This window comes from Coffea arabica, chromosome 8c (genome assembly GCF_036785885.1).
Source record: "Coffea arabica cultivar ET-39 chromosome 8c, Coffea Arabica ET-39 HiFi, whole genome shotgun sequence".
In the NCBI taxonomy this organism is placed as follows: domain Eukaryota; kingdom Viridiplantae; phylum Streptophyta; class Magnoliopsida; order Gentianales; family Rubiaceae; genus Coffea; species Coffea arabica.
In genome coordinates, this window is record NC_092325.1 from 45560251 (window position 1) to 45571349 (window position 11099).

The 11099-nt window shown below is 39.7% G+C and overlaps 3 protein-coding genes across 6 annotated transcripts; 1 reads left to right on the forward strand and 2 right to left on the reverse strand.

The window, feature by feature from the left end:
* The first annotated feature begins 298 nt into the window (after window positions 1-298).
* LOC113706734 (GDSL esterase/lipase At4g10955-like) lies at window positions 299-3385 on the forward strand. Of its 2 annotated transcripts, none has more exons than XM_027228687.2 (4): window positions 299-508; window positions 1209-1301; window positions 1386-1479; window positions 2242-3385. In XM_027228687.2, exons 2-4 carry the CDS (start codon window positions 1292-1294, stop codon window positions 3209-3211), a joined length of 1074 nt encoding a protein of 357 aa, XP_027084488.1. In that variant the 5' UTR covers window positions 299-508; window positions 1209-1291; the 3' UTR covers window positions 3212-3385. The 2 variants fall into 2 exon arrangements, with proteins under 2 accessions (XP_027084488.1, XP_027084487.1); XM_027228686.2 differs by having other exon boundaries at window positions 1260-1301.
* Window positions 3129-5744, reverse strand: LOC113706736 (uncharacterized). Of its 3 annotated transcripts, XM_027228691.2 has the most exons (3): window positions 4974-5744; window positions 4340-4465; window positions 3129-4260 (listed from the first exon to the last, which is right to left on the reverse strand). In XM_027228691.2, the coding sequence occupies exons 1-2, from the start codon at window positions 5529-5531 to the stop codon at window positions 4367-4369; spliced, it is 657 nt and encodes a 218-aa protein (XP_027084492.1). In that variant the 5' UTR covers window positions 5532-5744; the 3' UTR covers window positions 3129-4260; window positions 4340-4366. The 3 variants fall into 3 exon arrangements, with proteins under 3 accessions (XP_027084492.1, XP_027084490.1, XP_027084493.1); XM_027228689.2 differs by having other exon boundaries at window positions 3129-4465; XM_027228692.2 differs by lacking the exons at window positions 3129-4260; window positions 4340-4465 and having other exon boundaries at window positions 4831-5744.
* A 1237-nt stretch (window positions 5745-6981) lies between these two features.
* Window positions 6982-10680, reverse strand: LOC113706301 (phosphatidylinositol 4-kinase gamma 4). The gene is made up of 2 exons (XM_027228175.2): window positions 8185-10680; window positions 6982-7611 (listed from the first exon to the last, which is right to left on the reverse strand). The coding sequence occupies exons 1-2, from the start codon at window positions 9559-9561 to the stop codon at window positions 7225-7227; spliced, it is 1764 nt and encodes a 587-aa protein (XP_027083976.1). The 5' UTR covers window positions 9562-10680; the 3' UTR covers window positions 6982-7224.
* Window positions 10681-11099: the final 419 nt, after the last annotated feature.

Below are 11099 nucleotides of genomic sequence, written 5' to 3' on the forward strand. Positions count from 1 at the left end.
GTTAAAATTTATTAATTGTTAATTAATTTGTAATACTTTGCCATTCATTGGACATGTGGCACAAAGGACAAATCAGGTACAAAATTCTAATTTCACTCTCTAAAATAATATTTTAATCATTTGGACTGAATTTGTAAAGGATTAGTAACCTCAGGGGAGGTCAGTGTAATTGTTCAAACTACAGGGGAGGTAAGTGTAAATGTCAGAAACCTCAGGGGAGGTTTCTGAAATTATCCCAAAAAAAAAGAAGGGAAAAAGTACTTTAAATAATAATTATATGATTAGCACTGCAACCGGATCATCAATTTCGAACAGCTAACGGCAACACCCCACCATCATCAATGTCGAACAAGCTAACAGCAACTGCCACCCACCGCCACCATAAATGAGTCATGGAAGCGAGCAAGGTAGGCATATTCGAAGAGTCTTCAAATCAAACCAAACTCCGCAAGCTTTGAGCTCCTCCGATCCATCTCCTCTGAAATCTCAATTCTCCGTGATCTTCCAGGTACATTGCCTTTCATAATTCTTCTATCTTTTATACGGCCCGAGATCTTTGCTTCCTTATTCTGCCAAACTCGGCCTCCCTCAACTTCTTCTTTTCCCTTTTTTTTTTCACTAATTTTGTTACCAATCATTTGGTCAAAAGAATTTGCATAATTTCATTGTTTTTGTGCGCGCTTATGGGTATTTTTTTTCCCAGTTGCTTTTTTCGTTGAATTCAGAACGAGCAAAAGTGTTTTCTAAGTGCTCGGCATGCATGATTGTTGCAATATCTGGGACAGTGATTGAAAGCTTTGGCGTTTAGGAATCTAGAAGCAGCATAAGCCACATTATAAAACTCAGAGATATCAAAGTTTGTTAACATCAATAATATTTTCTAAGGCTCATACATTGTAGTTATGATGCGTTGGATTTTTCTGTGTGGAAATCGAAGTATTAGATCTCCATGGGCTCTTCGACGACTTAAAAAGAAATATTTTTTTTGGTCTTCAGTGGCATGGAGGTGATGCGAAGAGGCTGACCTTTTTTAAAACCAATTTATAGTTCAGAAGTTTCTGGTCACTGATGCTCCATGTAGGAAGAGAAAGTGAAAAAGAAAAAGTTTTTAGAGACGGAGAACAATTTAAATTTCTCTTTCTGACTCTGCTTTTGCATAACCTCAATTATTAATTCAGGAGACATTTTTTGCTTTGTATTTTATGCAGTGTACATGGGGGTTTGTCGGAGCTTTCACAGGTTTATTATGTGTTTTGCAGGTATCGTTTGATATTCTATTAGCCAACACTCCATGGATAGAGGTACGTTGTTGAAATCGACTAATCCATGTTGATGTACATGAACTTGATCTGCATTGTAGCTCATTGTTCACTTGAATGTTGCAGATTCAGGAGAACAAATAAGGAGAGAGATGGTAATGGCATCAGAAAGGGAGAATTTTGAGCTTTCAGGGCCATTGCACCTATCTAGTATGGACTGGTAAGACTTCTGGTCTGTCGCGCTTTCTAGTACATATTTTCACAAGAATTTGACATTTTGCATGCATAAATTGTAGGGATGCGTGCCAAATTCCCATTTGCTTGATAAATTCTTAAACCATACATTGATGATATTAACTCAGAGATGATAGCAGTGCCACATCTGATATATCTATTTTTTTTCTTTACTGCAAATTTTGTAGTAGTTTCTATTCTATCCAAGAAAAATTGGATTTTGAAAGTAAGCTCTGTAGATGACAACAATGATCAATCACTACCAGGCAGGTTCCGTTCTAATACATGGAAAATAAACAAGACTTGCAATCCCTTAGAGTTACTGCTTACGATGCTGTTGGTATGGAGGTAGTCATTTGCAACATATTTTGGTATCTAAGATGGTATTAGTAAAGTCATTGCAATAAAGTCATCAGTTTTAGTTTCTACAATCAATCATGGTTGATGATTTTGTTTACTGGTTGCCCTTTATGCATAGGATGCTTGTTTGATAACTCTGATGCAGGATAAGTGCCCTTCTATCCACTTATCTTCTCCTGTTATTGTTCTCCAAAATCTTTGTTTTTAATACTCAAGAACGGTTGGTGAAACCAAGAGTGCTTCTTAGACATAGACTTGCAACTTTTTCATGACGAAAAAGAGAGAATTTTTTTCTTTATATTGGTTTCAGCTTAGGATCCTTGCTGACATAAACTTTAATGTTATAGTTTCTGCTAAGAGAATTGTAATCAAACTCTTCTTTGAGCAGGAAGAGTACAGATTATCGAAGATCTGTTGCAGCTTGTTTGGTACAGGGTGTCTACATTCTGGAACGCGATCGCCAGGAAAAGCGGCAGGGAAGTGAAGCACTTGCTCCTCCATGGTGGAATTTCTTCCATTTTCAATTATGCACTCCGCTTGTTGATGAGGCTGATTCATCTACCTTTGGTGCCATCTATGAATTGAAACACCCAATGCCTGATGATAAAAGTTCAGTTAATGACAGCCCACGTTATGTTATTGCTTTTCGAGGTACATTAACCAAGGGTGATGCATTCTCCCGGGACCTCCAATTGAATGTCCACTTAGTCCGGAATGACCTTCACCAGACGTCTCGATTTGAAATAGCCATTCAAGCTGTTCGGAGCATTGTTGCAACATATGGAAGTTCAAATATTTGGCTAGCTGGACACTCTCTGGGATCTGCCTTGGCATTGCTTGTTGGAAAGAGTATGGCAAAAACAGGAGTCTTACTTGAAGCTTTTCTGTTTAATCCACCATTTGTTTCAGCTCCAATTGAGAGAATAAAGGACAAAAAAGTCAAACATGGGCTTCGAATTGCAAGTAGTGTCGTAACCGCTGGACTTGCTTTTGCTATGAAAAATAGCCACCGGAAGAATCAAACAGGAGATACATTTGTTGCATTGTCAGAATGGATGCCATGCCTATTTGTTAATCCAGCGGATCACGTATGCTCCGAGTATATTGGGTATTTTGAACACAGGAAAAACATGGACGAGATTGGTGTTGGACTAATTGAGAAATTGGCAACCCAGCACTCGCTTGGGGGTCTTGTTATGACCGCAATGGGCAAGGAGGCAGGAGAGCCCCTATACCTTATTCCTTCTGCAAAATTAACGGTTAATTTATCTCCCTCACAAGAATTCAAAGAAGCCCACGGAATACACCAATGGTGGAGGTCTGATCTGCTCTTAGAATTGAAAACTTACAAGTACTGATGGTTGTTATGTTGTACAGGTATTGACAATTTATTATAGAATTATGCTGTACAGGAATTGTCACATAATTCCTGATTTATATTATAAATGTAATACCAGGATCGATGCTAAAATGATTATGGGTTGTGGAATTATTGTGGTGAGATGGATCAAGCATGATCTTCACTTTCACTATTCTGAGCTTTTTATGCAGCCTGACGTGCAGTATTTGAAACTCGAAGCACTCAGTAGTAAGCACATATGCACAGTTTGATCAGGTTTGTTAGTACAAGCATTCTGCAGAAAACCCAGAAATCCATTCATACCTGAAATTTTAGGTTGGCTTCAATGATCGTTGATGGAATTTGTGATACTTTTTGGGCTGGTTGGATTTTTGGTTTGTTGAAAAATTCGGCTCATGTTCAGGTTTGACTCTTTTGGCTTGTGTAATATGCTAATGTACAGCTTCAACCATGGCAATTACGCCAGGCAGCTACCACTTAAAATGGAAATGGACGACCTGAAAAGCCCGGGTGCTGCTTTGGCTAATCAGTGCTGATCTTAACCATACGTCCTCGAGTGTGATGTCGTCTTGAATCTTGAGGATGCTATTAAGCGGTAGTGGGACAAAGATGAAATTTGACGTATGAAAAGTGAATTTCTGTTAAATTCTTAGCTGCCTGCCTGCCTTGTTCATTTTTTAGGTCCCAAGGAGCAAAGCACGGGAACATTCAAAAGAGACGGTAGTGTTCTTCCTGTGCCCTTTGTGTTGTGGTTTCTTCCAAGTTCAGGATTTACAGTAAGGCTCTTTTCTGTGCCATGAATATGATAAAGCTCTTTCTTTTCTGCTCAATTGTTTAAAATACGTTCCATGATTCTGGACGACAATGGCATAGCCATATTTGTCGTTGTAAAGGGTCTACCTTGTCAATAACACATTCCACGTTTTCTGCATCAGATTGCAGACAAATTAGTCCTAAACAAAACTTTTGTCCTGAACAAAAGTTAAGACTTTAATAAGTCCTTTAATCACCAGTTTGCAACAGTCCTGAACAAGACCCCGTAGTCTCCTGCGGGCGGGCTCCAGGAAATCAGAAAAAGACGGGAGTCAAGTCAAAGAAATTAAGCACTCCAACTACAACAACTTACAATAGCTTTTCCCCAATCCCTAGAAAGTTAAAAGTGGGCCGTCCTCCTCCGACTCCGATCCCAATCCCTGCTGTCGCTGCAATCACCGTCACTTGCGCCGAAGCCGGCAACCGTCCCCCGTCCCCTCTTTTGAAAAAGTCGTATAAATGATCATTGGATTAAAAATTCAGAACGCACGATTCGCATAAATGTAAACAATTACCGTGATGCTTTAGTCTTTAATATCTCTATTACAAATCCGTTATAAATATAAAGAGAGCAGAAGGCTCATTCTAGAACAGATACAAAAACCTTTAATCACCCTGTTATAAATATAGAACCTCTAGGCAAGAGAATCTATATATGTTTCATGATGCACCTAATTTGTCAGATAATACTAATCAAACAAGTTTTGCATTTAATTGCCAGATAATATTAATCAAACAAGTTCTTTGTACAACTTTTGATTAATCAGGCTAATACTAATAATAAATTTTAAAAAAAAAAAAAAGGAACAAAGCTCAAATTGGTCATCAATTGCCCATAAGTAAAAATCCACATCATTCTACACTTCTTTCAGAAAAAGTTTAATCACCCAGACCACTTCTTAGACTACTAACTAACAGTGGAATCCTAACACAGATCCATCACTTACAGAAATGGCCACCCTGCATTCAGCACTAGCGTCCATATGATGGCTAAAGAAATGCAGCACCCGAACCCGGCCCGCCATCTCTAACCTGGACTCGATCTCCATCGTGGGCCCTACTCGAAACCCACTAAGCCCATCAGTAACAGTAGGCCCCACATTGAGCGGCTGGTTAACAGACAACGGGAAGGACTGAACGGAAAAGGTCGCGGCCATGTACTGGCTCTTGCCCGCGGCGATCTTTCCGGCGGGGATGAACATGAAGCCCACTTGACTTCCGGCGTAGAGGAGCTGGAGGGAGCTGTCGTAGTGGGTAAAGACGGCCCTGTTGGGGTTGAGAACGGTGACGTATTGCGAGAAGGTGAAGTTTACAGTGCCGTTTGCCACGGAGAAGGTGGGCAGCTGGATGGCGTTGACCGTGAGGTTCACGTCCTTGGGTTTGAAAACGGTGAAGTAAACAATGAGGATGACTATGACAACGAAAATCAAGAAAACGGTTGCCACTATGCATGAAGCCAAGTTTGTTCGACCGCTCGGAGGTTTAGGTGGCTTATGTTTCCCCATTTTCTATGTATGTTTATTATACGGAGAGATCTCACAATGCCTTGAAAAAAAAGTGTTAGGTGTGGCTGTGCGAGATGATAACGGTTGTATTGCTTGCTTGCGGCCTGTACCCTGCAGTGTTAGTGTAATGATGGATGGAGCGTCTGGCAACGGGGACCCGACCGAGGGTGTGAAATGAAAAGAAAGACTTTTTTTTTTGGTTTGCTTTGTATGTTGTACTACCAATTTTTTGTCTCAGCAAATGATATGATCATGGTACCATATATTTCCCTTGAATTGATTCATCATTCATGTGGATCCATTCGAGTCAAGATCAGCATTGCCTGGAGTGGAGTTAGGGGTTACGACACTGTGCTTTGAATCACGAGGGACCATTTAACTCAGGCCCAAGGCAGGCTTATCCGGGGCATTGGGCTCGTTGGTCATATTCGTAGCAGTAATACAGTACCCCGCATTTGAAGAGATCTCACACACAGAGTAGTGTTGACCGAAGATTAGAGTCCATCCTGTTGGCTGTTTATGTTTTCAAATTAGAGATTTGATGTGTCTTCAGACCTGAAATGCGAATCCAAATCAAGAGCTGTTTTCAAGGTATTAGAGGAAAAATATTAGGAGAGACAACAATTTCCAACTAAAGTTCTGCATTGAGAAATTCTGATTATTTTGGATTGCTGGTTGGGCTCTTGCTTTTCGTTCAGTCAAGCATGCTGCTTGTTAGGGATTTTGTATGTTGCCGTGAGCAAAGTGTTGGCTTGCATTACACAAGTATTCCTACAACAGCTTACTAGGAAGTGAGAACCATACTTCAGAAGTCAGAAAAATATTTCCATGGGCGGGCTTATCAGTAAATAGTAGGAGTATCAACAAAGTCTCAACTTTCTCCCAAATATTCTATAAGCCCTTTGAGTTGAGCGGACATCTAAGATAGAGGCCATTCACGACTTGTACCATTGAAGCCGAAAACCCCATGAAATAGAAGTGCTCAAGTGAAAACACGTCTTACAAGGAGAACATATTAACATTCATGCAGCAGAACTAAGACATAAACAAGGATTGAATGCTGCAAGACTGACTGTAGCAAATGTTACTAGCAAATGCCAGTTCAACTTAAAACCACCTAGGATCCTCAGATCCTGTTTACACTAAACATGTAATAGAGAAGCCAACTACAAGGCAAAGTAGTACCTTTTTTATGAAATAATTATTGATGTTTATCACATTTATTCCTTATATGATAGTAAGCTATCATGAATCATGGTTATCTATCACATTTATCTCATCCCTTAGATGATAGCAAGCTATCATGATTTTCGAGCTGATAAAGCTATGACGATTCACTATCTTGATAAGAATTATTATAGTTGATGTACTTTGTCCCCTTCTATCCTCCTCTACAAATAGGGGTCACCCTAAGCGATACAAAACATAGGGGGTAGGGGTCATACAGAACTGAAGAATTGAAAAGTTCATTTGAGTATGAAAGAATAGTTGTTCTTCTTTCTTACTTTCCTCTTTTCCTCCACTATTAATAGTATTAGTTTTACAACGACCTCTTTATTCTTAATTTAGTCCTGCTTCTCTGAGTAAATATGGAAGCAATTCAGCTGACACCCAAAATCAAACGGAATGCAGAAAGGCACCAACTCCAGTCCACCTATATAATTGGACGTTCTATACATATACACTAGAAACCCTATGATGGTGATTCAATGAGCTTGTCAAGCTGAATATCCATAATGTCAGATACCATTTCAAGAAATGCAGCTTCACTCATGCCCGGGAGCATGGATTCTTGAGCTTCATGAATGATCTCTTCTATCATGGATTTCTTGTTTAAGGATTCCCTGCACATCATGCTTCCAATGGCAAAGGGAGTGAGCCCTCTGGCTGCCCCTTTCTTCAGAAGCATGGTGGAGATGCGGAATGTTCGAGCACATTTCAGGGATAGATCCAACCCATAGAATTTAAGTAGTCTGATGTCTAGCTCAGCATCAAGAGTGTTTATGTAGCTAGTGGTCTCTGGCGAGAAAGGTTCACGGGCTTGTGGCCAGTAAAGCCAGTCAAATGTGCAATCTTCAAACTGCCAAGAGGACAATGACAAGCATTTATCAATTGCAGATCTTGAAACAACAAATAATGCATCTTTTGAAAGAAGAAAATAATGATCACAATGCTTTAAAGTATGTAATTTGGATAGTTTAACAAGACCTGAGGAGTTTTAAGTTGATTACACACTTGCTTTTTGAGGCATAAGAAATAGTAATTTTGCCTCCAAGCATACCCCAACAGGTGTATATTAAGCACAGTAGGAATGGACAAAACACGTTATGAAGACTATGGCATCTAATGGAGAAGGAACAAGGATACTGTATCCCATTCCTCAATTTACTTCACCAGATCATTTTAGGAGTTTACCCATTTCTATCCCTCCTATATTGAACTACAGACTTATTTCTTCTCCAGATTTGTCTTGCACCCTAGTGCCTATAATCTGAGTCAACTAAATTTGTAAATTTCCAAAAATATTTATCCAGTAATATATCACAAAGAGATGGGTCTGCAAATGAAACACTCTCGTTCAGGAATTATAGGCATTAAGCATTGTATTTGTAAGAATTAGAAGAATATAAACATGAGAAAGGATATTCCTTACAATCTCAGGCAAGCAGTATCCATGGTCAATTGGGATAAGCTCGATTCGCCCTTGTTTCCCTTCTCTGGTTACCAATATATTTCCAGCATGCCTATCTGCATTTGCAGTTCTTATGTCCAAGACACTGATTTTGTGAACCTCCTCCACAGGAAAATCTCGAGGACCCATGTCCTCGCAGCTCCCAGAATTACTCATAAACATCTGCAGAGATCCCAGCTTCATATAGTTATGTGGATTCTCATACCCTTCTGGATGATAGAACTCCTTGTGTGAGCATTGAACCATTAATGTGGGGGGAACACCAGCAAAACCAACATCCCAATTTGACAGGCAGCGTGGCCCATTCTTTGGGTGATCAAGTATATAGGCTGCAACTTCCCTTAAGGCTCCCTCTCCAACTCTGGTCCCTTTCTTCAATCCTTCACCATTCAATGACAAAGGTAGCCCATGAGGATTATTTACAGCCATTGGTTCTTCATCTATGGGCTTGAAAACAGCAACAGATTTATCTCCTGACGCGTCTTGCATGAAGTAAGTTCCTCCTGTACCCTCAGATGATCGCAAAGGTGGTCTTCCATTCTCCAATCCTTCCAATACAGAATCAATCATCTGCTGCACAAATAAGGGAAATTTCACCTTTGGATTTACAATGACTGGTTCCAGCAAACTGCTTTTGTCCTGTGGCTTCCAAGATGTCACTTGATAGTCCGTAGTTTGTTCCTTTTCTTCCTGCACTTTTTCTTCATGTGTCCTCTCACTGCAATTTGCAGCCACAATTGAGAATTCAACATCTTTCTCAATAGGCTTAGCCCGAACTTTTGCAGAATTTTCAACTACCAAGTGGAGAATAGCTTCAGAAAACTTGCATACATCATCAATCAGTCTATGTTCCTCAAGCTTCTGACCATTGTAGAGAACTTCCTGATCCTCAGTATTAGTAAATCCTTCCGCTTTCTTGGCAATCACACGCTTGAGATACCCAACATTCCGATGACGATCAACATGAAATTCATATTCTCGCTCACAGATGGTCCTAACCGTGACCAGAACAGTATCAGAGAGCTTCACAATTAAGTGCAAGACGTTCCCACTCGATATACCGTAATCCTTAACAAGAGAATCACTTCTTGCTAGTTCTCTGCCACCAAAAACCAGCTTCTGCCTTTTCACAACACAGCCTTTGCATTTTTGGATCCTAAGTTTGACTGAACCAATTGAATCAGATTCTAAAACCTTCATGGGAATGACAGAACCAGCAAGAGTGAGGTATATCACAATAGATTCACCGGAGGTAAGATGCAACCGGTTGATGATATACCCACTAGACCTCACTGATTCTTCACTAATTGGGCTCAAAGCGACATCAGCAACAGACATGGTACTATTATCAGCCTACCCCTGATGAGCCTTTCTTTTTTGAACGACCAATTCAATTTTTTCAGTATCAACCCCAAAATGCAACCTTGACGATCAAGTATTATGTACAGTACGAGACAGAACAATAGAATTAACAATAATCTAATTAAAAAAAAACCCCCAGAAAGGAGATCAAAGTATAAACCTTAAAACTAGTCAGGTTCTTGTGAGGTAATAACAAGAACCCAAAGGGCAAAAAACTTTAAACCAAGGGAAATAATGCCCTTTGAAAATTTTCACAACACCTGAATGTAGAGGTATGAAAACAAGGGAAAAAACAAAAAAAAAACTCAAAAGATAAGAGCTTCCTTTCTTTTTCCCACACTTTCTAATCCAAAGATCCAATATTTCAGTGCAATTTCCCCTTTCCCTCCCAAGCATTTGAGAGGGGTCTTGTGAGGTAATAACAAGAACCCAAAGGGCAAAAAACTTTAAACCAAGGGAAATAATGCCCTTTGAAAATTTTCACAACACCTGAATGTAGAGGTATGAAAACAAGGGAAAAAACAAAAAAAAAAACTCAAAAGATAAGAGCTTCCTTTCTTTTTCCCACACTTTCTAATCCAAAGATCCAATATTTCAGTGCAATTTCCCCTTTCCCTCCCAAGCATTTGAGAGGGTTTACATCAACATCAACACAAGAATGAGAGCAATAAGATTGATGGGCTTTTTTTTTGGTGTGTGTTCAAGGGGGGGAGAAATCTTTCTTTCCAGAGAAGTGAGGATTCTTACCGCATCGGAAAGAATCAAAAGGTAAATGGGTAGCAGAAGATGAGCTTATATGCCGAGAAAAGGATGAGATTCAAAGCCTGCGAATAATTGGGGGGACTTGGAAAATGTGGACTATTTGCTGCATTTTCCGAGATTATAGCAATTTGGTATTCTCAGTTACCCGGTGACTTGTGAATTCAGTGCTGAGAGCAGGTCCGAATTCTTCGCCCGTTTTTTGAATTTTCCGGTAAAAATGTCGCGGAGACTGAAAGAGGCGAGGGAGCGGAATTATAGCCGTTGGCCTTTGGTTCCATGCTTACTGCTTCCCTACTCGCTGAGTTTATCAATTGAATTCCAGACAGCTACTTGTTCTGACTCCTTCCTGACTAACGACGTTAACGGCATTGCCCTAATAACATCTGTAATTACGTGGAAACCGCTAAAGAGCCACGTGTCACACTGTAACATCGAGTACTACAGGTTTAAACCAACCATTTCTCCTTTTTACTTATTAGCTTTTTGGGGAAGGATCTTTGGGGGGTTAAGAAAAACTTACCGCAACAGCTCAACAACTTTCTTTGACTAGCATCTGGCAAGCACCGTTGCACAGTCGGAAATAAATAATATTTAACGAGGACTTAGAGGTGGTTTGGATGGTGTGTTTTGAAGAGCTTTCGAAGAAAGATTAGTATAGATATTTTTAGGGTATGATATATGTGAAGGTAAAAAGATAATTAAAAAAAATATGCAATAGAAATATTCATGAGAAGAGGTAAAAAAAAATTATG